Below are 25,009 nucleotides of genomic sequence, written 5' to 3' on the forward strand. Positions count from 1 at the left end.
GGATCCACCTCAGGACAATCTAATTGTCTAGAAAAAGCAGAGTATATCAATAAAATGTGCAAATATATACATAGATAAACTCATTGTATATGTGAAATTAATCCTTCTGTCTCAATATCCTGATAAAGCCTTCAATGACTAATGAATATTAGGCCTTTATTTTTCTGTAAGGAGAAGCACTAAACTTCTAAAATTAAAAAAAAAAAAATCATAACAGATCCAGTAATTACTCTTAAGTGTGTTACATAAATACAAAATATAAACCAGCTCATGAGCTTTACACCTATATCCTAAGCTGACAGTTGATCCCTTAAAAAAAGTGGAGTCCTAAGTGCTGTTTCTTATTTATAATTCAAACCATCCTGCAAGGTGGAGAGTCTTAAATGTTTCTCTGGAGGTGCTTAACCATTAAAATGATGTTGCCAAGCAGTCTAGGACCTCTGCTTAATCTAGAATCCAGTCTAAATACCCTCCGGATTGGAAGTGTTTCTTTCAGAACACCTTTATTGATGAAGTTGGGTAATTATCTTTTCTGACACAGGGGCTCTTACAAGAACTATTTTAGGTTTTTGTGTTCTGCGGTTCAGTGGCCATTAAATAACGCGTAATTTCTCCCAAGCTGTACTAAAATCTTAATAATAGAAAGGTGATTCAAGTGCAAATGTTACACAGTGAAGCTTTTGGTGATGGGAGAGGAGAATTGATATTTTAAAAAATGGGTAGGTGTGGGGATGGGGTAGCTTCTGGTGTTGAGTTTCTGATAGGTATGTTAAAGAAGGGCATGGCCAAGAATATGGCTGGCTGCATTTCTGACTGAGGGCCAGGGCCTGGTGTGCCTCACCTTTACACATTGTCCGTGCTAAGGCTTTGGATGCAGTTCGTCCTGTGTCCGTTGAGTCATCCATATTGACATGTGGCCAAAGTTCACTTACTTTTTCGTTAGTGAGTGGCACAGAAAAGGGATCTTCACTAAAATATGGAAGTAATGGAGACTCTGGAGTCCCCAACACGAGAAGGACATGGAGCTGCTGGAGTGGGTCCAGAGGAGGCCACAAAGATGATCTGAGGCCTGGAGCACCTCTGCTATGAAGACAGGCTGAGGGAGTTGGGGCTGTTCAGCCTGGAGAAGAGAAGGCTCTGGGGAGACCTTCCAGCAGCCTTCCAGTACCTAAAGGTGGCCTACAGGAAAGCTGGAGAGGGACTTTTTACAAGGGTGTGTGGTGATAGGACAAGGGGTAATGGCTTTAAACTGAAAGAGGGGAGATTTAGATTGGATATAAGGAAGAAATTTTTCACTCAGAGGGTGGTAAAGCACTGGAACAGGTTGCCCAGAGAAGTTGTGGCTGCCCCATCCCTGGAGGTGTTCAAGGCCAGGTTGGATGAGGCTTTGGGCAACCTGGTGTAGTGGAGGGTGTCCCTGCCCATGGCAGGGGGTTGGAACTAGATGATGATGGAGTTCCCTTCCAACCCAACCATTCTATGATTCTAATAAGACGACCTCCAGGTATTTACTCATTTTGAAAGTAGTAGATGACAAGGTTTGGACAAATACCAAAATACTTGGAGGAGAGAAAAATACTAATACTCTGATCAGGAAAACGCTCTTAATGTACGTGAAACTGCACACTCTGGAAGAGGTAACGTTTGATGCCTAGCCATGAATACCTTTTCAGCAGCTGTAACAAAATAATTTAGCATAATTGCATCCAGTTGTTTTGTCACGTGTCGTCCACTTTATTACCTAGGCATGCATTTTCTATTTATCGGGATTTTTCAAATTAATTCAGTATGTTCGAAGTTGATGGTGCTGGACCGCCCTTGTTGTTTTAAGGATCTGCACTTTGTTTTCCCTAGGTATCTTGGATCAGTCTGCTGTCTGGGTGGATGAAGTGAACTATTATGACATGCGCACTGATAGGAACAAAGGGATTCCCCCCTTGTCCCTGCGTCCGGCTAATCCGCTTGGTATTGAGATAGACAAGTGAGTACCAAATACCTTTAATCCACTTTTTTAGTGGTTTTCTCTAGATGTGCCTTGGTGAATTCCAGAAAAGTTTAACAGTTTACAGGGCAGGGAAGGATTTAAAAATACGTACACGTATTAGCTGTTGGTATGCTACTTGGTGCTCAAGAGAGTTGTTGGTGCACGTTCTATCCTGCTCCATAATTCGCATTTTGAGATCATCAATTAGAACTGTAGATAATCTAAAAGCCTGATATATTGAACCCCAGTGATGTTTAGATTTTGAGGATTGGTAAATAACCTAAGGCTTTGGATTTATACATTGTAGTTATGGAATACCTACTGTTGCATTTGAGTTTCATGGGGCTTTTAAGGATGTTTAAAGTGCTATCTGTTGCTAAAATTGCACTGTAAAATGTGATTTATTATACCACATTAACTAGTTTATTTTTTTGAAATATTAATACTGTTTCCAACCCACAGACTTCTTTACTTTTGTTCGTAAGTGTGGTGGAATTTGACTTTTTTTCTGAAATAGAAATTTTATAGTGAGTGATAAATGGAATTAGAGAGCTTTAAATGGAACACTCTTAGGGCTCCAAACCTGGTAGCTCCTAGAAATAGCATCAGGAATAATATTTCTCTTGATCAAAATACAAGCTCTACCAAAAACAAAGGCTATGAAAAATTAAACTATTCCTAGGGATCTCATCTGATGAATACTCTGTGAGTGGGAGTGCATTCGAGAAGATACGCAGAGTCCATTGTTACCTTGTTCTGATGGGGAAACTGCACTTTCCCAAAACCTGTATGGGATTTCTAGTGGATCTGTCATCAGCTTCAAGCCTCTGACTGTGCATATATTTCCTAATTTGAATGCGTTTTTCTTTCTTTTCAAAGTACTAACCCAATTTTTTGTAATAAGCTGAAGATTTTGTTCTCTTTTGAAGTGTTTTTCTCCAGCCTCTGACATAACTTCTGGCAGATACTTCTTGCTTCTTCACCAGTTTTCCAACTCTGTTAAAATGTGGACTCTAGGACTGTGCACAGTATTCCAGTGTCTTAGCAGAAGACTTCCTGTCTCTCCTCCACTCTCCCTCCCCTCTTTGTAAATTAAAAACCCCATAATAATCCTTTTTACTACTGTGCTGCACTGGCAACTAGCAGCGAGTGGCTTGTTGCAGATTCACTTGAGTAGCCACTTTTTCTGCTGGTGTGGTCGTTCGTTGTTCTGTAGGGATAGCCTGGATTCCTTTATCCTAGCTTTATCTTTTTGCATTTGACCTGTGTTCCTCTCTTTGTTGTTTCCATGACAAGTCTGTCTTCTCAGTCCAGATGACAGTCTTTCTTAATATTTTTACCAACTATTTATAAAATATTTTAGGTGATAAAGCTGTTATTGGAGATGATGCAATCTGTGTGATGTATTCTATTGGCATTGCATAAAACTAAGTTTTTAATCAATCTCATGGTAGCAAGTCTCCTTTAAAATGGCAATAGATTAATTTTGTCTGGTGTTTTTTTCAATGAAGCACTTAATCTCAAAGCCCATGTAATATGTCTGCAAACATCATGTGAAATAGTTGACTGGCTGACATTAAAACTCATTTTCTCTGCTTTAATTATCTGTATTTGTTGAACCCTGTGACAGCTTTTCCATTATTTTATTGGGGATTTAAGTTAAATAGTTCTATTACATAGTCCTCTATTGATAGGTTTCTCACGGTACTTCTTTCTATAAATACAATGGTTATGACATAGTTGCTTTTAATTGATCTAATTTAACAAAACTTCTAATTTTAACTGTGTTTGACTTCATAACCAAAATTGATAGTTCTTACAGTTAAGACAGTGTCAATGTGATAGATGAAGAACTGTCTTCATAAACCTGAACATCATTATTTTAGGATTTGTTTAATTTAGAGTCATCTGTTTGGATGTTTGTTAACTAGGAAACCAATGCTATAATATTTTTAAATGTTTCATCTGAAAGCGTTAGAAAATACCATGTTAATGATCCTCAGATTTGGGGGGAAAAAGTAGGAAGTCAGAAACATGTAAATGCAGATAGGAAGTAACCTTTTGGGGGTGGAGGAGGGAGAAATAGGGAAATATCTGGGTAGGCATAGTATCAAGCCTAGTTTATTGTTAGTTGAGATCCAGGTTCACCTCCAATGAACTTGGAGGTGAAGCACGGAGACTATGGCAAGCACTGGTGTTGAAAATGACCAGTTTGAGAGAAGGAATGCTGGTCAATACAACAAATAGTTGTGTAGAGGGATTGAGTGGCAAACTGCGGAGAGGGAAAGGGAGGAAAAGCCTGGTCTGCCTTTGTGCTACGAGTGACAGCAGCACAGTGTTAATAGTTGTAACTACAGATGGAACATTGAGTGTTTAATTAAAAAGCCTCTCCCCAGTGGAGAAGCTTTCCTAATTTGCTTGAAAAATTGGAGCGATGTGATGTTTACTTTTATAAAATAATCTCTATTACCATATGGTTTAACTAAACTCACATGTTTGCGAATACTTGATGAATGGGGTAGAAGAGTAATGAGAAGTTTCACAAGGTAGTGAAAAAAGGCAATTATAAATTTAGGAAGGGAGTGGATAAACAAGATATTAGCATTAACCGTTACTAGACACGGGAATAAATTTTCACTAGAAGTGATACAAATTGTTAGAATTTTGGGATGCTTTAAAATAAAAGCCTAATGGGATGAAGAACAGTTGGGTATACAAGGAGATGGGACTGCAGCATAATAAGTCTCTTCTTTATTAATACCTTTGGCTTCTTTATTCTGATTTGCACACATTTAAAAACAGCTTATATTTTAATTTTGAAGCTGAAATGCTTGGCGTTGGTCTGACTTGGTGGGATTTACGACTCTAGCAGGCAGATAAGGAAGGGAAGGGAGTGCTTGTGTTGGTTATGCAAGTAGTGGTAAACAAAAGAAACATTCAAAGAGAGGACCAGGGAGAAAACTGGTGAAAAACAGGTGTGAGAAAACACGATAGGAATAAGCTAGATGGGAGTATGCTGAAGAGAAGACAGGAAGTGGGCAGACTACAGACTGAAAGAGAAAGTCTTCCCTATAGAAAGTTGTTGTCAGTCATCAGCAAATGATACAGAAAAGACAATCTACAGCATAGGATAGAGATAGATCATCTATACGTTGTGATCTTTTGATTTTTAATTTAAATACAGGTTATGCTTAGTTCTGAAACTTCCTTTTGTGGGTTTTTTTAAACACTGTTTGTGATACTTTGTCCAATTAAACTGTGTTTAAAAATTAGTCATAGCTTTTGAATCATTCAGGTGGGTACTTTCAAGGTGTTCCAAATGAGACATTGAAGTACTAGGAAAAAAGATCCCGTAAGTCACGAACAGAAGTGCTTTAGTACAATATTTCATTAAACTATTAGGCAAGCACAAAGACAAAAAAAAAAAATATTTATTCTGACTCAGTAGACCTAAGATTGGAGTTTAATTGGGAGTGACTGAGATTTAAATGAAAAAAAGATTTGAACTGTGAATCAAGGGAAATAGATAATAGTGTATCTAACACATTCTACTACTAATTAGAATACTACCTATAGATAGATTGTAGGAGTAATATGTATATTCAAAATATGCACAGAGAAACTGGAATTCTTTCTTCATATTCAAATGTTGCCAGGATGCAAAAGTAAGAACTATGTATATACCCTCATCCTCCTGTTTGTTTTTATACATCATCAAGATATTTTACGTGTTGTATGTATGCACAGTGTGCAAGCCACCATCTTTTAGCCTGCAAGTTTAACAAGTATTAAGTATACATAATTTCTGGCTGAGAGTTTCTTCATATTTTCCGAGAACTAATTGCTGTTCTTGTGCCATACAACTAAGAATCTCAGTTGCTAAATACTAAAACCATTTATATTGTAATGAAACTTGAACTTGCTGGTTATTTTGTTTCAGTGGTGGTTCTTAAAGTCACAAATGCATCCATAGAAGAGTGTTTGCACACATTGTTCTTCTGCCTTGCTAGTAGTTGTTCATCTTTCAAAGCACATAACTGATCCAATTAGATGAGTGTTTTTACCTTCCTGTCACTTAATGCATGTTGTGTGTATGCTATGAAGTATTTCCTTCACACTAGAAAATAGGTATTTGAAATACTTAATCTTCGAGTTCTAGTTTTTTAATTTTCAGGATGGAGTAAAGACTCATGCAAAGCTTTAGTCTTCTGTCATCATCTTCATGCCAGCTTTAGGTGCAAAGCAGGTCTGTGCCACCTTCCTCTGCTAGGAATGTTCCTGACTGTGATGTTATGTAGATGGAAACCCTTACAAAAGGCTTAAACAGCTTGCAGGAAGAGAAAGAGTATACAGAGGAGTCCCCTCAGTGTGAGAAACGTGGAAAGTTGGTATGAAAGTGTTAACATTAATAGCGATGTTGCAGTACTTGGGTTGGTTTTTGCAATTCAGAGCTGTTACAAGAGCAGGTTGGTAGGTTATGTCCTGCCAACATAGGATTGTTCAGGATTTTGAACAGTTCTGGGTGAGAGTATGTGATGCCAGTTTCGCAAAGGCACTGATTGAAATCTTTTGGTGGAAAAACTTAAAATCTACATAAGATTTGTGAATGAATTGCTTGTTCAGATGTACTGCATACTCTTCCTCTGCTGCACGACAAGTTCTCGTTTAATCAAACGTTCCGTGCCTCCTCTGCCTCCTCTGCCAGACTAAGAAAATCCATTCTCTGCAGAGCAGTAACAGCAGTCAGACCTAGTGGCGGTCAGAAAACTTGTGAACAGTGGTTGTTGTTTTGCATGTAGCAGAGGTCATTATGGTGGATCCATCTCGTACATGAAAGCAAATGCTGACATGCTAAGTACATTCCACATACTTTCGTATCCACCCACTCAATACAGATGCTTCCCTCTTCCCACGCCAGCTTCCAAAAAACAGTTCATCTGGGAGGAGGACACAGATGATCGTACGCTGCCACCTAATGGTAAATGTCAGCTTGCTACCGTGAGATGGGAAAACAATTTCTGGATGCTTTGATATTTATTTATTTGGAAGTGGCTTGTATGGAGAAGCAGTCAATTTCATCCTTGTTGGACTTGCTGCAACTTTTATCACGGAGATGCACGTGGAAGAATCGTGACACCTGTGGGAGAGAGATGCAGTTTGTAGTAGTATATAGTCCTAGTTTTATGATGTTAAAAAGTAATACTTACTGCTTGTAAGGCTGATGCATGGCTTGCGGCTATCAGCCCGTAACCTCTTAGTAGATTTCTCTTACTGCTTTCTTCCACTTCTGAAATATGATGGTCATTTTGCTGTCATACTTCTGATAAACCCAGTGATACTAGGGACTAATTGCCAGGTTGCAACCTTGTCTTTTGGCTGCTGGAAAGACCTTTGTTAACACCTTCTAATTTGTCCTGTTTAGTCTACCTCTGTGTCCCTTACACTGGTCTTGCACGCATGAGCAACGTGGTACAGCTGGTACAAAGCCTGCTCCTAGGAGTCTGACTGGTACCAGACAGAGCGGGGAGTGTACAGCAGCTCTAGCTGGAGCTTGTTTATGCTGGTTGCTGTTCAGAATCTGTGTTTATTTAAAGTTGCTCCTTTTGACCTATAAACTCCTGTGGAATTGAGGTTCAAGTTACCTTTTGGTGGCTGTATCCTGTTTTGGGACCTGCCTTTAGTCTGCACATAATGTCATGTATGCTGAAGAGCAGAGTATGAGATTCTGAAACTCTGGGAGCAAAATAATCTTTGCAGGAAAATCACAACTTGCTAAACTGTGTTGGTAGTCAGGCTCTGTTCGTTAGTACCCATTGCATTCTGTTGCTGCTACTCAATTGTGACTGCTTGGAGGCTGTGATTTACTCATGGAGATTACAGCTAATCTTAAACCTCTGGATGATATAAATGCTTGCATATGCACAAGTTTGGTAGTAGAATTTGTAAGAGCTGATAAATGCTGTGATATAAGGTTTATTGAGTATCAGGCTATACAGAACCTAAAGTTTGGGGTAGTGGAGCGAGGGACTCGTGCTGATGGGCACATGCAGTGCAAGTAAATTGATTGTAACCTGCATGTTTTGAATCCAAAGTAGATGGGAACGCTCTTTACTTGGAAGTAGCACCACTACATCTAATGCTGTGTGACTGTATTAGGTATGCTCAAAATATGTTTGAGGGAAGTAAAAGTGTATAGTGGCTTGAACCCAAATTTTTATTATAGTTCTCATGAATATAAACAGTGTGTGAAAACTTAATTAGTTTTGTATTTAAAATTGTTTCTGATGGATGAATAAGACTACTTTAAAATGTTAACTAGAGGTTTAGTACCAGATCTGGTTCTGTTTTAAATAAAATAGTCTGCCTAGCAAAAAGTACCACTATATAAATCCAATATGTGTACCTTTGCTGAAATTGTAAAGGTAGCAAAATATGTAGAGTTGTCAAGGATGTAAAGTTCTCTCTTCTTTTTCTGAGGTTTTCTGGATTCAGTTTGTGGCTCCCAGTTTCTTTTCCAGTGATTGTTTTTTAATTGATGATTAAGTATTCAGAGCTGCTCCCTGAAGTGATTCTTGTATAACGAGCAAATCAACAGAAAAATGGTAAACAATTCCATTGCATGTCAGCATGGTCTCAGCTTTTACTGCTAGTTCATATTCACCCCATAATGTTGAAATGAGTAAAACAAATACTTTCTGAAGTCACATGTGTGCTCGTTTATAAGTAAACAGTAAGCAAGTTTTCATGAGAACAACTTCCAATGAGTTATTTATATAATTTACTAATGGAAGTTAATGAAACAAACTTGTAGGGATGTGGAGTCAGTCTCTTTTTAGATGCATCTGGCCAGACATTGTAGAAATACAGTTGCTTTCAGTTTGAACTCTGCGGTGAGCAGCTTGTTGTGAAGACAGCTGTAGTAAGTCATTCCAAGCTCCCCATATCTGTTAGTGGAAAAACTACTGGTGAAATTTATGATAAAAATAAGGATACTACACCATAGAGTATAACATATTGTTAACATACTGCACACATTCGTGTTCATGTTTCTACTCTGTTGTGACTAAGTCTAAAATATGTCTGCACAGATAAAAGCACCCATAAACACATTGCTAATTTATGGTTCTGCACAAGTACATCTGCTGGAAAAAAGCTCCTAATAACTTTTCAATGCAGTCAAACATCAAACTGAAAAAAAACCCCTTCATTTCTGTCCCACTGTCTGTGGACAAAACTCATTTGCAGGAATTTATGACATCTCTGGCTATATTATTGGTCTCTTTCTCTCTCACATAGTTGTTGGGGTTTTTTCCCTAGGAATTGTATAGCTCATGCATAGGCTTAAACTGTCATACATACGTCTTAGAATCTTGCAATAATAATTAGCATTTGGTAATGGTATATTCGTTGAGTGTGTGTGCTTTTTGTGTTATATCTATTTCTTTTGGCTTCTGAAAAAAATATATTGACGTTCTGAAGAATATGAACAAAATTCTGCTTCTGTATGGTGTGCATGCAGTTATAGAGTGCGTGCACCAGAGGTCTGAGTCTCTTTTGAGGTAACTCAATGTGGTTTACTGGTTTTGTTTTAGCATTAAAGATGAAATTGGCCACAAAGATGCCACCACACATAGATTTAATATAAAAGCTTTTTTGAACAGCCATGTGAACAGATATGTGAAGTACTGTCCTGCAAATTCATGTGCCTACTGGGCGCTTTTGACTACTTTGAATGAAAAAGAAGGTATCTTTTAAATGTCTTTAAACGAAGGATAAATTGAAACTTCCTTCTCCTTACATCCATCAGCATTTTCTGCTCACTAACTGGCATTCATGAAATTCAAGCTCATTGGTAATCCTGAATCTCACTCCTTGTGTTTATAAATTTTTGTATTAACATTATCACTTTTTCATTGAGCACAGAGAAACGTTGGGACCTTCATTTTTAGTTGCTGCATTTGTTTCTCACGCTATTTTCCCTGTCTCTCTACTTTTCCTATCTGTCATCACTTTTCCTTGCATCTAATTTGATTTTTGTCTTTTTTGCTTGTTTTTAAAAAGTATTGTTTCATGCCCCTGCTGTAGTCAAGTGCTACTGATGAAAGACTTCTGTGCCATGTCATTATGTATGTGGATCCTTTGTACCTGCTTGTGCTAACGGCCGTTTGGGTATGAATAGAAATGTACAGAAGACAACTCTTGGTTCTGTATAATTGTACTTTCTAATGTGCCTGCCTTTAGATTTGCTTTACTTAATCTGTAATAAAATGCTTTAGCTATCTTGAAATATGTTTAGAGGACAGAAAACCCGAAACTAACAAATCATTGCTTTCGTGTCCATTCAAATGGCTTTTCGTACGGGTTAAGTGGAACTCCAGTAGCTGACTCTGAATCGCTACCCCCACCCAAGTCTGATCTCAAATGCAAAGCACAGCAGGTTTGCACTTGCATACAGTATATAATTTGTGTAGCAGAGTTCACCTAGCTTATGAGCATCAGAGAGGGATTTTGTTGACTTTCGAGTTTGATGCGTTGATCCGAAAATGACACAGCACATTTCTAGAATAGAATAGAATATTTCAGTTGGAAGGGACCTACAATGATAATCTAGTCCAACTGCCTGACCAGTTCAGGGCTGACCAAAAAGTAAACTTGTTTGCCACAATTAGTTTCCGAAGATGGGATGCAGCTGGTGCTGGAGTGGTGAGTGCACCTGGTCATGTACTGAGAATGCATGGTGGAACCAATATGGCCAAGTGTTAAGGGTGTGTCTGGACTGAGGGACGAAGATTGTCACGTTTTCATCAAAAAGTGCTTTAAATAATTTTATTACACTGACTTAAAACAAAGGGAATACATTTTATGTATAAGTATCTTAGAATCTACTTGTAGTTTCAAAAATGCTGTTGTAGAGAATCTGCTTTCGCAAGGAATTGGCTCACATGCTATCTTTATGCATTGTAAAACTGAATAAACGCAAACAAAACATGCTATTTCTCACTTCAGGCATGCCTGCTTTTCCTTTCTGTTTTGCGAACTATGAACAAACAGAACGCTGTGTTCTGTTTTGCAAGAGGATGGTTTTAACTCAGTATTTCTTTCAGTGTTTGTATATAATGGATATATATATATCCATGTATCTTCCTTCGTGTTTCTGTGGGACTTCTGCTGCACGTGGACCAAGAGACAACGATGGTGTGAAATCACTTACAAGCTGTCAACCTGGTGATGTCCTGTCATTTTAAAGTTAGATACTGGTTCATGGCTTTTAGAGGATATTCTCTCTTACTTACTTTGCTTGGTGAACTGATTTTCCTGTTTAAAAGGCAGAGTTGACTTTGCGTACATTCAGCATTAGTGGTCCTGCATTTGAAAATTAGTAGCATCGTGGGAGTCTGTCTAGTTTCATTTTTCTGAAGGCAGCAGTTCTCTTTCTTGAGAAGCATTTTGTACAGGCAGCATTTCTATCCTATGTGTAATGGTGAAATCAAAACGGTAAAATTAGTTTTACTTAGGTTGAATTTCAGTCTTTTCTTTCCCAGTCATGCTACATGCATCTGTAATATCAGATTTAATTTCATGGTGAGATAAGAGTTTATATTTCAAGCTTGTATTTACATCTTGTTGGACCTTGATTTGGTTTTTGGTTTTGGTGGTTTTTTTTTATGTGACACTTTTAATTGTAAGCTGTTCACAAGAATATGTCTCACTGAAGAAATGAATATTGATTTTTTTTTCAGAGGCAGATTTCCTCAAAAAGATTTAGAGGCATTGTTTCCTGGGATGAGTGCTGATTTCACTAGTGAAAACTTTTCTGCTGCCTGGTACCTGATTGAGAATCATTCAACAACAAGGTTTGTTGCTATCTTATAAATAATTATTTTAAATGCAAGTCACATGATGTTATTTCATTATACAATAGATGTGTCGTTCGTGCTTGATATTTACAGTAAGAGACCTGTAGTCTCTACTACTTGTAGTGTTTCTGCTTAGCTACAAACTTGAATCAACTAGTTTGTTCAATGTGTTTATGTAGAAAACTTTGTTTTTAACCAGACATAACTTACGACCTCTTGTTTTGCTCGCCCCCCTGCCCCTGTGTCAGATGGAAGTTGTCTTCGGGCTGAAGCTCTTTATGAATCAAGAAGTTAGGCAGCATGGCCTTCAGTGGAAACTCCAGGTGTTAAGTCATGACTAGAGGCTAAGGATAAGGGCATTGAACAGATGACTAAGAGTAAAACTGTTAGTAGTATCAGTTAGCTTTTAGTTAATTCTTGTGGAAGATGCTGTAGGAAAAGATGTTGGACAAGTCAGTAAGATCTTTGAGGTAAATCTCTTAAAAACTTGACCATTGATGTCTTCATTTTTAAATCTAGTTCATAATATGTACTTACATGAATGCATTACATAAATAGATTTTTTTTTTTTTTTATCTGCTGGTGTTCAGATAATACTGGAAACCATTTTGAGTAGAGATGATGAGCCTTTTATTTTGTTGGTTTCAGCTGGGTATTCTGGGAATTTTGAAGGGAAATACCACTTTGCAAATTTATTTTTTATTTAATGGTAGAAACAGGTGTGGGTTGGTTGGTTTTGGTTTTTTCTGAGGGACAAGGTGAGGGTGTTTGGTTTTAGGGGCTCCAGAAATAGCCATTAATCTGCTTGGGAAATACTTGAATTTTGTCTCAAAGTGATGGTAGACTGAAGAGCCAAAACAACTGCAAGAGGACATTATTACCTAGTACACATGTAGTGGCAGCATCTTTTGAAAGCAAGTAACTAAAAGAAGAGTGATTCAAAAATGAATTCTGTCTGTCATAATCTTATAACTTCAGGGATCATCAGTTTTTTAAAAAAGCTGATAAAGTGAAAAAGAGCAAACAGCTTTTGATGTAGCTGTTTTTAAGAAATTTCCTTTTCATTTGGCCCTCGGACTGTTGCTGTTTTGTTGATCGTTTGTGCGGGCATCTGTGGCACTGCCAAGAGAGATGTGGAACAGATTCATAGAATCATAGAATCGTTAGGGCTGGAAGGGACCTTCAAAGGTCATCTAGTCCAACCAATCTAGATTGAGAGTGATTGCAAAGCCCTGGGACAGAAGTGAAAAACATGAGAGCCCAGGTATTCTCTTTGATTTACAGGAGAACGGGAAAGCTTCAAGTAATAGTTGGATGCATCCTGTAGGTTCACAGGTGGCTGTACCACTGGTATCAAAGGCAGCGTTTTTTACTTCTGTAGCCATAGATCCATTACTAAAGCACAAGGACTATTAGTGAGAAATGGGATTAATTTGAAAAAGTGGGGTGGGAGCATCTTTGCCAGGAGGTTTGCACTTTGGTGACAGGGACTTCAAATTAGGAGTATCAGGGAATAGTGATAACAGCTTGCAGTTAAATGAAAGGACAGAGTGCTGCATGTGTGGTTCAGCGATGGCATTGAGAGTGCTGTTGGGAATTACAAAACCAGTTGGAAGGGTCTAACCTTGAGTGCCTTTACACACATGCAGCCTGGGAAACAAGTAAGAGGAGCCAGAGCTCCACATGTGGGATTGGACAAGCATATCACTGGAATAAAGTGGGATAGCTCACATGCCTGGTGTTCTGTGATGGATGGGAAGAGGCCTTCTGAGAAAGATACCCAGGAAAGAAGAGAGGGACTTGACCTTTGTGTGAAGGACCAGCTTGAATAAGTATATGGTCTCTGTTAAGGAGCAGGTAGCAGGATGGTTGAGAGCTTGTTCAAGAGGCTGGAAAGGCTGACATCGCATGGGATGAGGAAGTGAACAAAATCTCCCTTAAGCAACTTGAGGAAATCTCCAGAGAGCAGACCCTGGTTCCTGTACAAGACTGTAACCTCCCTGATATTTACAGGAAGGGCAGCAATCCAGAGGGCTTGTGGAGAGTTCTGGGAATGACTTCAACCTACCTGCTAGGTGGGCAATCAAGGGTGCCGCTTTCCTAAATCTGATTCTTCCAGGCAAGGCAGGGGATGTGATATCTAGTGGCATCCTTGGCTGTAGCAGTTGTGAAATAGTTGAGTGCGAGGCTGTAGGTGGTGTGGGGAAGGCAAGTGGCAGAGCACACACCTGGAATTGGGCAACAGTAGTAAAGAAGACAATCTGGTGTTTGTAAAATGCCATAAATACCAGTTGGCTGTCTAGTACAAATCATCTTCTGGGGTGTATCAGCAAGACTGTGTTATGTAAGATGGGGATAATTATTCTGCTCGGTATTACTAAAGCTGCAGTTGAAGTTCTCTGCCCAATCTTGGCCACTGCTCTAAGAAAGATATGAGAGTTGAGCCATAAAAGTAGGAATATATAAACATCTGTGGGTATACAGCTTGAATGTACTAGGTGCTTTTAGAAAAGAAACAAAATTAATGCAGAATGCATGTTCTGAAAGACCTAGTGGGCAGTTCAAGGATAGCCATCAATTGCTCTTGGTTTACCAAGAATGGAACGAGTTGTCTCAATTTGCAACAAGGGAGATTTAGGTTAGATGCAGATTAAAAACAATATTAAATTGCTTAAGCCCTGGTGCAGGGCTGGAAAGCTGGAGAATCACCATCCCTGGAGAGTGCTGAGGTTTGGTTTCATGTCTGTCATGGCTGTCTTAGGTACGTTTAAGGATGCTATGGATCCAGAAAATGAATTAGATGACTTCTTAGAACTGAGTAAATGACTCTGTTTGTCAGAATTACCACAGAATATGAACAACAGCATAATGTAATGGTTATATCTCTAATATGACAGTGTCGTTAAAAACTGATTTTTCTTGTATGGCCCCTTTTTGACTTGTACTATGCCAATGAGTCAGTACCTGAAAGTCCATTGTCGTGTAAATTTGAAGCTTCCTACTAAGAAAAAAACGTTTTTTAACACTTTGTCTAGTATCAGCCTTCATCTTCCTTGGCAAAAAAGACTTCCATTGGTTTATGTCTTTGCATGTCAACAGTTTCAAGTCATGGTCCCCTCAGTCCAGTAGAATAAAAAGTATTAATTGAATCTAATTAAAAATAGCTTTTTAAATAAAGAAAAAGCAAATTATTTTTTTTTTCCCACTTAAAAACGTGTAGTCTTAGAAATGTTCTGGAATTGTATAATTATCTGCCCCATATCATTGGTGCTGTTTTTCCAGAAACACACAGCAGTGATTTAGTTCTTGTCCTCTACGTAACCTCAGGTATTGGGAGTGCGAAATGTGTGGTGCACTGATGTTTTGGTTAGCTTATGTCTGTTTTTTCCTTGAAGGAAATTCTTTTTAAGCAATCAAAATAATGTGGGGTTTTAAAAATTTTTTTTCCTACTCCTGACAATATCCTGTCAAATATAAATAAACTGTTTAGACATACTCTTAGATCATCAGATAACGTGAAACAGTTCTTAAAAAGAGAACTGTACAGATTTTTGCTAGTTTGAAAATGCTGCTGGTAAGTAGTTCTTCTATGCCCAAGTAGACCACTCTAGCTATTGAGTAATGTGATTTCTGTCCAGCAGATGGAAACAGGAAATGTTGTGACATCATCAGCATAAAAAGGAAAATGCCTGTAAGTGCACTAGAGTGTTTTGTCTCCCAGCAGATGGTGATAGTCGTCTTATTGCCTGGGCTAAAATTTGTTTTTTTCTTTTAATATGCCTTTTTTTGCTGCTGTTTAAAATGGGCAAAGGGTATCAACAGAATTGCCTTGCATCTTAATCTCTCTACTTCATTGTTTCTGTCTCCTCACTGAGGTGTAGTGCAGGGTTTCTTTTGATTCTTTTGTATTATGGAGATGACTTTGCCCTTCAGGCAGAAGAAAGGACTTTTAAGGATGAAAATCATGTTTTTATATCTGTACTTCTGAGCTTGTTCGTGATAGTGCTTTTACAATAAATCCAGTAGCGTAACTACTGAGATCATATCATCATCAACAAAAAAAGATATGCAAATAGTGGGAAAACTAGTCACAACATAAGACTTCTCAAATAATTGCAGCTGCTTGCAAAAACAGAAAACAAACCACAAAAACGTGAAATCAAATGTAAATTAGCAATAATCTAGAAATATTAGGAAACTAAGATAAAAAGAAACCTACCATACAAACAACAATGTTGAATTGGCGATGAATATTCCCCTATGAAGTGTCTTTCAAAACCAGTTCAGTAGACTACATAAAAACCCCATAATTTCATAAAGCAGGGATCTGTTCAGCTTTCCTTTATTTTGCACTAAAATTGTGTTCAAATCTGGACTGTATGTCCAAACCAACATAAAAATATTCAAGCAATTCAGAAACTGGAAGTGAAAAAGGGTTGTGAACTAAGCTGCAGAGTTAAACAGATGTCATGATTAAAGAGGCTTTTAACATCCCAGTAGTTAATCTAGTGTACTCTGTGTAGTGAATTGTACTATCATCTATTTAATGTAGTACAGAGAGTTAACTAAGAGCAATATTGCATGTTTAGAAGAAATTTCTTGGCTGACTTTTATTATAAAGAAATATATTCCATCATAAGTGATAGAAGCCCTCCACTTAGGATTAAAACTGAAAAACAAAAACTCTTTGGACTAAGAGTGAGTTGTTGTTATCCAGAAGCACACTCATTAGCAATTACTCAGCCCTTAATAGTTGTTGCAAAAGTAGTTGATTTTATTTTCCAAGTATTTTGTTCTGTTTATTCATTAACTGACCTTATTTGTTGTTTGAATGTCATGGGAGTTTTCTTATTTGTTTTCAGTTTTGATCAGCTCAAGACGGCTGTTGTGAATTTGAAGAAACAAGCCAATAAGAAAAACGAGGGGAGTCTAGCTTATGTGAAAGGAGGTCTCAGCACGTTTTTTGAAGCACAAGATGCTCTGTCAGGTAAAGATGCTTTGCACTTACTAAATACAGTATAAAAGAAAAGGCAATATCTGCATGTATGGTTGAATTTAATATTAAAAATATTATACACTTCTGAAAGTGTATAATGAGTCCAAAGTCTATTGTGTTGGTCACAAGCTGGGACTGGCTAGCTGACGGTTGTGGTATATTTGCAAAAGATGGCACCAAAGGTATCTTACAGGAATTGGAGGCATTTGATGAAACTGCTTAGACCACAAATCCAGAAAAGAGAGGAAATGTTGAACTGGAGATAACATTAAGATGACTTACAAACGGTGGCAACATAAAAACTTGGTTTTACGATGCCTTATCCCGTAGTCAGACTGTAAGATTTCCATGAATATTCAGTTCATTCTGACTTGGGAAATCAGATGGCCTTTATATTCTGCTTGCTATAGGGAAAATGCAACACACTAGTGAGATTAGCTTAGTTGTCTGTGCCATTTTTATATATATCTTTAGTTTTTTTTGTGTATATATATATATACATACACACATCCTCTTAAAGCACAAAACGTCTCTCAGGTAAAATCTCATTGTGGGCTGCCATAGTCCAGCCTCGCTAGGGACTGTGCTGGATAAGAAGGTGACAGTGCTGGGCCATCCCCAGTAGGTTTGACATTTGTCACTGTGCTGTTCTTCATAGGTACTGTGTATTGCAGGATTGTCACTCCTGATGATTGATCCTGTGTTACAGGTACCATGGACCAAGAAAACTTACCTACTCATACATAGCCTCAGCCAAGCTAATGCTTCTGTTGGCCTTAGGAACACTGCTTTGGAGAAGTACCAGTTTTCTCTTGACTCACTCACAGGCCACGTGCTGTCTGATAGCCACTTCCATGTGTCAGGGAAAAGGGAAGGTAGAGCTGTCTCAGCTGGTGGTCCACCTGTATTAATGCCCCAGGCAGATTAACCTGTGCCCTGCCCTCCAGACGACAGCGTTTTCAAAAGTGGTTGATAGCTTTTGGCTACCTGCCTAATTTGGTAATTTTTAAGAGGAGAACTTTTTCCACAAGTGCGAACACACGTGGTTTGGTAGGGAACTTCTTGAGACATCTGAAGATTCTTCATGTGAAGAATCTTAACTCCTAAACGTCTTTATTACCTCACTCACAACTGACCTATTACTGATCAATTTTGGAAGACCTTGGCCTATCTAGATAGGTTCAATAACAGAAGTATTAAAGGATTTAGTGGAAATACTAAAGAATGTGGTGGCAGTCCATAGGAGAAGACACTAAGAAGAATCAATATTTGGCATTCTTTAACTTTTTTTTTTTAAATCTGAGTTTTTATTAAATGCTAGGAAAAATGAAAATAGGCTATTTTTTTGTAAGTCAAATATCTTAAAAATGTTGAAATCCTGATTTTTCTTAAATAGTTTGAAATCCTAAATAATCCTGAACACATACTGAAATGTGACTTGTTTTTCCACAATCAAAACTGCTTTGCATGTAGAGTATCAAATACTCTAAAGGATTCGAGTTCTGTTTCCGAACAGTTGCTGCTATGGATAAAAAGTAGTGCTGGTGGACATGTGTCTTATCTTGTAAGATTATTAGTAGGACTTACAGAAAGCTAATGCAAACCGTAAATGTTGTGAGATTTTAGAAAGACTCAACACAATTTAGTGATTTTTCTCTTGTCCCATCTATTAAAGTATAGGCTTCTTGGATTTTGAGACTGGTTTTCTGATAAGAGGTCAGAGAGCAAGCAGGAATGTAAAAAACATTAATGAAACGATGATAGGGAAAGCAAACTCATTTATTTCACTAACTGCCATGTTCTCAATTTAAAAAAAAAAATAATAGCTGTAAATACCCTTTTGCATCTCTTATCTGTATCAGAGTGTTGTTTTTACCTAAAATTAGAATGCAGTCCTTCAGATAAATTATGAACTCAAAACGTGGGATGACTCATGTAGTTCTTGGTGCCACTTTTCATCTGTAACCAAAATGGCTTGTTTTTGTCTTTCTCCCAGTGATCCCCCATAAGTGCTCAAAAAGAAGCGGAATTGTAGCTTGTGTTGTTATAAACAGTGAATTAAAATAGTACTAAGAACTAATGGCCTTGATGCTGTTGTAGAAGAAAATTCGAGACTTGAAGTCTTAATCTCTTATAAATGCAAAGCTGTAACACCTGGGGTTCAAGGTGTTTACCAATACAATGTTTGGATTTTAAATTCTGAAACCAAATTCTTCGTGTGGATGCAGTGCAGGTCACAGCTGCCTTCGGCAGCATTTTAACGTGTGTTTCTCTGTTGAAATTTCCTATTAAATGTATGTGCAAAAGTAGTTTTAACTCTTTTTGGTCAAAAGAACCACCCTTGCATTTGAATTTCAGCTTTGTAATGCAGAACTGCTTAGTTGCCCTTTCTTCCTCCTTATGCAGAATATTCTTGAGGGAGTGTAGCTGGAAGAATTGCATCACTTTTGAAAGGCTTGAACCTGTGATAGATGCAATCAACAGCTAAGTTGGATCATGGATGTGGTGAGGCTTCCAGTAGTAGCAAGAAAACAGGGCATATTTGACGCCATCAACCAGCCCTTCTGCCAGGTGTCAAAGCTTTTCTCCAGAGCATTTGATCACTACAATTTTCTCAAAGGAAAGACGACAAGAATTAAGCATGAGCATATTAGCATTGTTTTAGACAGATGCAAATTAAAAACAAACTCAAAAAACCCAACCAACAAACAAACAAAACCCAACAAAACCCCCAAACAAACCCAAACCAATCAAAAAACCCCAAACAAACAAAACCCCCATTAATTCTTACATGTACAATTAGGAAATTCAAGCTCATTAACACAAGAACATTAAATTAAAAATCCTGTTATACTCTGGCTGTACAGTGTTTGTGCAAGGTGATATGATGGCACTTTTCTGTCCTTATGCAAGTAGAGGTGAATTTGTGCATCATGTTTTCTCCTTTAAAAAGTTGCAACTAGAATTTGCATGCATTTGCACGAAACTACATGAAGAATAGTTTTTATTGGAAAGATGAAAGATTCTTTCAGCACAAACTCTTAGGGGCATAGCCTTGGTTCTGCAAACTTTCATTATTTCGTGCTGAGCGTACAACTGTCACAAACGAAAAGTGACTCAATGGGAAATCATTACTGAATACATCTAGTCTGTCTTCCAATAGGATTTAAATTTCCTGAGCTGCTTCATTTTGGTTGGGATTTTTTTTTTTTACTGGTTTCTTTTGGGAAGATTTCTAAAATCTAATGCATTTTCTGAAGATACATTTTTATTGATGGGCAAAAATTTAGGCTCTCAGTTTTCCCTTTCAGATATCCTAGGACACATCTTCCAGCCTCAGTGGTTATGCTTTATAAACTGCAGGTCTTCTCTGTTGGTGTAGAGCAGAGCTGTCTGTGTGCAGTTGTTTCTCCTGGGTCTCCCTAAATTGGTACAGAATGTTACTTTTTTGTAGGAGACTCACTTTAAGAGGTGTAACACTTGCTTTACCAGGTACTTCATATTCTTCTATTTGCACATGTGTTTATACCTGCTTTTTTTAACTCATAGACATTTAACAATGTTTGTTTCAAATACATGAACTTGATCTGGGAACCTCTGAGTTACTGATTTCATTAGCTGGGATCAGTAGGATCAGCCTGATCCTAAGTGTGTTATCAGACTGTATTACACGTTTAAAGGACTATTAATATTTTCACAAGCAAGCAATGAAAACCATAGCAAGCTATCCTGAGATGCTTATTGTATTTTGTGATTTAGAAACTGTTTACTAAGAAAATAAGGGGTGAAATAGGGCAGAACCCTTGCTTGTTTGGTTGAATTTCTTGGAAAATAGAGTTGCCTTATCAGATCCTCATGTCTCTCTGCCCGTTAGCTTGGCTGACAGTTTGACAGTGACTTTGTTGCCGAGATGATGTTCCACAGGAAGTTTGTTTCGTCAGCTGAAGGGAGCTGTAAACTGAGCTGAGGAACTCTGCTCACCTCAACTTGACCCAGTTGTCAACAACAGGGAGTTCAGCTGATTTATTTCCCATAATTCTAATTGCAACCTAGAAAGAAGCCTTCCTAAAAGGGCTGCTGCTTATGTGCTTGTAGACAAATCGTGTTTTCTTGTCATGGGCAAGTCATGTCTGGCACAGAAGTCTTTGGAAAGTCAACAAATTAATTTCCTTTGGATATACTTTTTCAGAAGTGCTCTTTATAGACCCTTAGGCTGTAGAGTTTCTTTTTAAAGTGAAAGGGGAAAAAATAGGGAAATGACCACTTCAGTTGCTCAATTATGCAAAAACATGCAAGTATGACATCTGTATTGGCAAGTAAAGAAGATGCTGTATTGTCTTTGAAACATGGATTTGTTGAACAAATTGAAGATTTAAATTTGACTCAATAGTTTGCCATAGCAACGGTTCTTCTTGTGCAGGTACAACTACAAACACATTTTACATGATTTTCAGAAAAAGCCTATACAGAAAAAGCACTGCTGACTGTTACAGCACTATTCTTTTTTTCTCCCATTTCCACTCCTGTTCAGACTTGTGGCCTATTAGAATGCCAGTATGATGGGGCACTTGGACTGTAGTTGGCCTTTTGTCTAATATCTTACTTAATATATAAACTAGGATAATGTTTACCTGCTGAAATGATCCAATATCTGGTCAATGCCTGTTTTTTTGTTTATTTTTTTTTCTTCCTGTAGAATATTTTTACTTTTTATTCCCTAAGGCCCATTCTAGGATGAGCGTATGGGTGATCCAGGATCTGGTTCAGTATGAATAAGTGTATTCTATTGCCATTATGTCTGTTTAAGTTAATTTAATGTTTTCTGAAACTAAAACAGAAGAAACTGCTGGATCTGTATTCAATTCAGAGTCAGACTGGGCATTTGAGAAACTAAAAACTGATGCTTGTCTGTCATATAAGTGTCTCTTTGCTTCTGGCTTCTGAGGACTTCTGTTGTGTTTGAATTTAAAGAGAGTACATATAGCCAGCTTTTCATTTGTGATTCTGTTTGCAAACTGGACTGACTAACTCTGAAGTGGTTTCACATTGCTAGCTCTTATCTCTTTTCACTCTTTTTGTCTAATTGTCCAGTGAAATGCTAGTCCCTGACTGTTTGCTAGGTAATATGGCATCAGACTATTATACCAGGTGTTGCTGTTGGCACAGTCCTGTTTTGTAACATATCCAATTCACAGTTTTGCTTTACTTCAATTGCATATGCATTTTCCCAAATGATAACGAATTTTTATTAACAATGTCTATTTCAGTAAATCAAATTTAAAAATATGATTGCTACCTGAATGTTACGCAGCTGACTTGGAATGGCTAGAATAGCTCTGTGTTGAGTGTTCTGCGTGGTGTGTGTCTATTAATGTTGTCTTCCTCGTCCAGCTTCAAGTGATAGAGTACAGTCTTTGCAGGCTGAGAAGAACTTGCTGTTGTAGTTAGTGATTTTCAGTATGGTATTTCATAGAGGTTAGGAAAGAACAAGGCCATGGAAACAAGCTGGCATGGGTAAACTAAGATGCTGCATGTATCTGACAGAGTATCAGTCACTTCAGAGTAACAGTTTACATGCATGCATGTACCCCACAGTAGATGCAAGTTAAGATTATTTCAGTTTAAATTTCAGTTTAAGAATTAAGATCATAAGCTCGCTGTCTAGCTTTCCAAGTGGATGCTTACCTCTGAAGGCTTGAGGTTTCCTGGTGCTACACTTGTACACAAAAACTGAATAAGAAGCAATTGCACTGTCATGGCTACATATTTTGTCCTTACTTTTATGGGCCTCCCCATGTATGCACAGTGAAAAAATAGGCATGCTGATTTACGTTTGATTGTTGAAAACTTGTGTTCTGATCTTGCAGCGCTAGATAACAAGGGGAAGTGGAGTGCCAGCAAAGCACTGAAGTGGTGGTAGGTTATGGCATCCAATTATTATTACCCAGCTGGCTTGAATTGAATGTAATTAACTAAATTAACTAATTAACTAAGGTTTAGACCCTGCCTACAAAAGGTGGACCATTTCCTCCTGGCTGTGGAAGGTGCAATGACATCCTTGGAGCTGCAGCCCAGGCTGGTGAGCAACAGTAGGTAGTTTAGTCCCAGGTGGATGCTTCCTCTTCATGCAATGTCTGCTATTGTTTTCTGTAGCAGACCGATTATTATTTTAATGCAACTCTAAAAAAGCAAAAGTTACGTGGTCATGATTGATAAAAGTCTTGAACTTTCCTTTCATGCAGGCTCTAGCATAGCATTGTCTAGGAGGTGATTTTTTTCAGCGTCTCAAGCAAGAGGTGGTCTGATTTGAAAAATGGGAAGCAGCAGGAGTTGCCTGAGTCCACAGTGAAATTTCTGTGCCCAAGCCTGTACCTGGTTTTATGCTGACTGCTCATATGCTGTCTTTTAAATCAGTAATTGTTTTAGAAAGCTAGTTACTAGCAGAATTTTGCCAAATGGATGCAGTCACAGCAGCTTTTAGCTACTCTGTGACTGTCATGTTTAATGATTCTGTGTTTTTCAAGTAAGTTAAGCTTTTTTATTTGAATTTGAAAAATAGGAAAGCATCAAAAAGGAAGAAGATTAGTTTTGCAATTGCGGTTTTCAAATGGCCAATACTGTTGGTTGTTGATTGCAAGTGTACAAAAAATTACCTGCAATTAAATCTGAGCCAGACTTGGCCTACAAGCCATAAAATCAGCTTAATTTCATGTTACATCATTACATTTTGATTCCCATGCTGCTTTTAAAATACATGCAACGTTTAAAAGCTGCTTTTATTTCTACCATTATTTTTAATAGATCCAGAAGGTTAACACTGTGTTGGTAAAAAGAGAATAGCATTTCCCATATTCTGAAGTGTCCTGGATTCAGTCTCGGAAGTTTTACTGGATCCATAAGCAGAACAATAAACTCTGTTTTCCTGGGTATTTCTGAGATATTTGCCTAGAAATTCTCACTTGCTTAGATAGAAACCTGTGTAGAACAAAGTTATCGGGCCTCACAATGTTGTTAGACAAAACTTTTGGTTTCTTGTTTTCATAAAACCTCCCCTCTTAGCACTGTGCTTTACTTAGTATTTTAACTTTTTAATAATTTTGAATCTATCCATTTTCTTTTATTTTTTCCACTGTGTTGGATAAGCAAGCTTGAAAAAGTAAATGTTAGAGAAACAAAACACGAAAAGGCGAGTAAAGACAATATTACATTTACTTCTATATTTTTTAATGTTAAATTGGATTAGCAATATTTGCCAAAATAAAGCCAAGTTTGCCATACAGTTTGGAAAAATATCCAGAAATCTCAGGGAAAAAACCCAAACCAAACAAAAAACCCCAACCTTAACAGTATTGACTGTTGGCCATAGTAATAAACTTGAGGTTTTTTACATTTTCATAGTGTAATGTGTTACCAGCTCTGTCTGTGCCTTGCTGTTGCTCATTACATACAGCTATGCACGCCTGTTGAATCCATTCAGAAGAGTTTTTACCCTATGTAGGGATGCTGTCCTCATCAATAATCTTCATATATTTTGTTCAAATTACAGAAAATCATAAATCTTTTGATAAAGGGAACCAAAGACGTTTTTATTCATACATTGGCATGAATCCTGGAAGCATGTTAACACGTGTTCTTCATCCCTCCGTTGCTGTGCTTTGGTGCCAAGTTCTTTATGGTTACCACATCAGATCTTCCGAAATACTTTGCTGAATCAGTCTTTCCTTTTTTTTTTTGTATTTTTTTCCACTCTTTTTTTTTCTGTGTCTAACTAAAGAGGCTTGATTCATTTCAGGTACTTTTTATTTTGTTTTTTTTTCACCCCTGTGACCACATTTCTAGGGAAATGGGTAAGACTTTCAGATACACCACATGCATTTCTAGCCATCTTTTAATCAGAAAATGGTAGCAAACTTACATCTACGTTGCTTTGAGCTGGGTTAGGCTGAGGAAGTTTTGAGAATACCACTCGGTGCCTATCTCAAAATGTGTTTTAAAAACGTCTAACGAGTCAATCGAGAATGAAATTTGCAAGTCAAAAACTGCATGATCCTGGCAAGTGTGGTTTAATTGTTAGATTTGCAGTTGCCAAGTAGAAAATTGTATCCTTCCTTAGGTTAAATAAAATTGTTTGCAACACAAGCAGCAACAAATTAGTTGCACTTCATTTTACTA

At 37.7% G+C, this 25,009-nt stretch overlaps 1 protein-coding gene across 1 annotated transcript in view; it reads left to right on the forward strand.

The window, feature by feature from the left end:
* EXOC2 (exocyst complex component 2) overlaps positions 1-25,009 on the forward strand; it is a 132,345-nt gene that overhangs the window by 18,970 nt on the left and 88,366 nt on the right. The window contains exons 4-6 of the mRNA XM_086608422.1: positions 1,855-1,981; positions 11,725-11,838; positions 16,704-16,828. Coding sequence (XP_086464548.1) covers positions 1,855-1,981; positions 11,725-11,838; positions 16,704-16,828 — 366 coding nt within the window. The remainder of the gene's footprint in view (positions 1-1,854; positions 1,982-11,724; positions 11,839-16,703; positions 16,829-25,009) is intronic.

The sequence above is a fragment of the Tauraco erythrolophus genome, chromosome 3 (genome assembly GCF_009769465.1).
Source record: "Tauraco erythrolophus isolate bTauEry1 chromosome 3, bTauEry1.pri, whole genome shotgun sequence".
In the NCBI taxonomy this organism is placed as follows: domain Eukaryota; kingdom Metazoa; phylum Chordata; class Aves; order Musophagiformes; family Musophagidae; genus Tauraco; species Tauraco erythrolophus.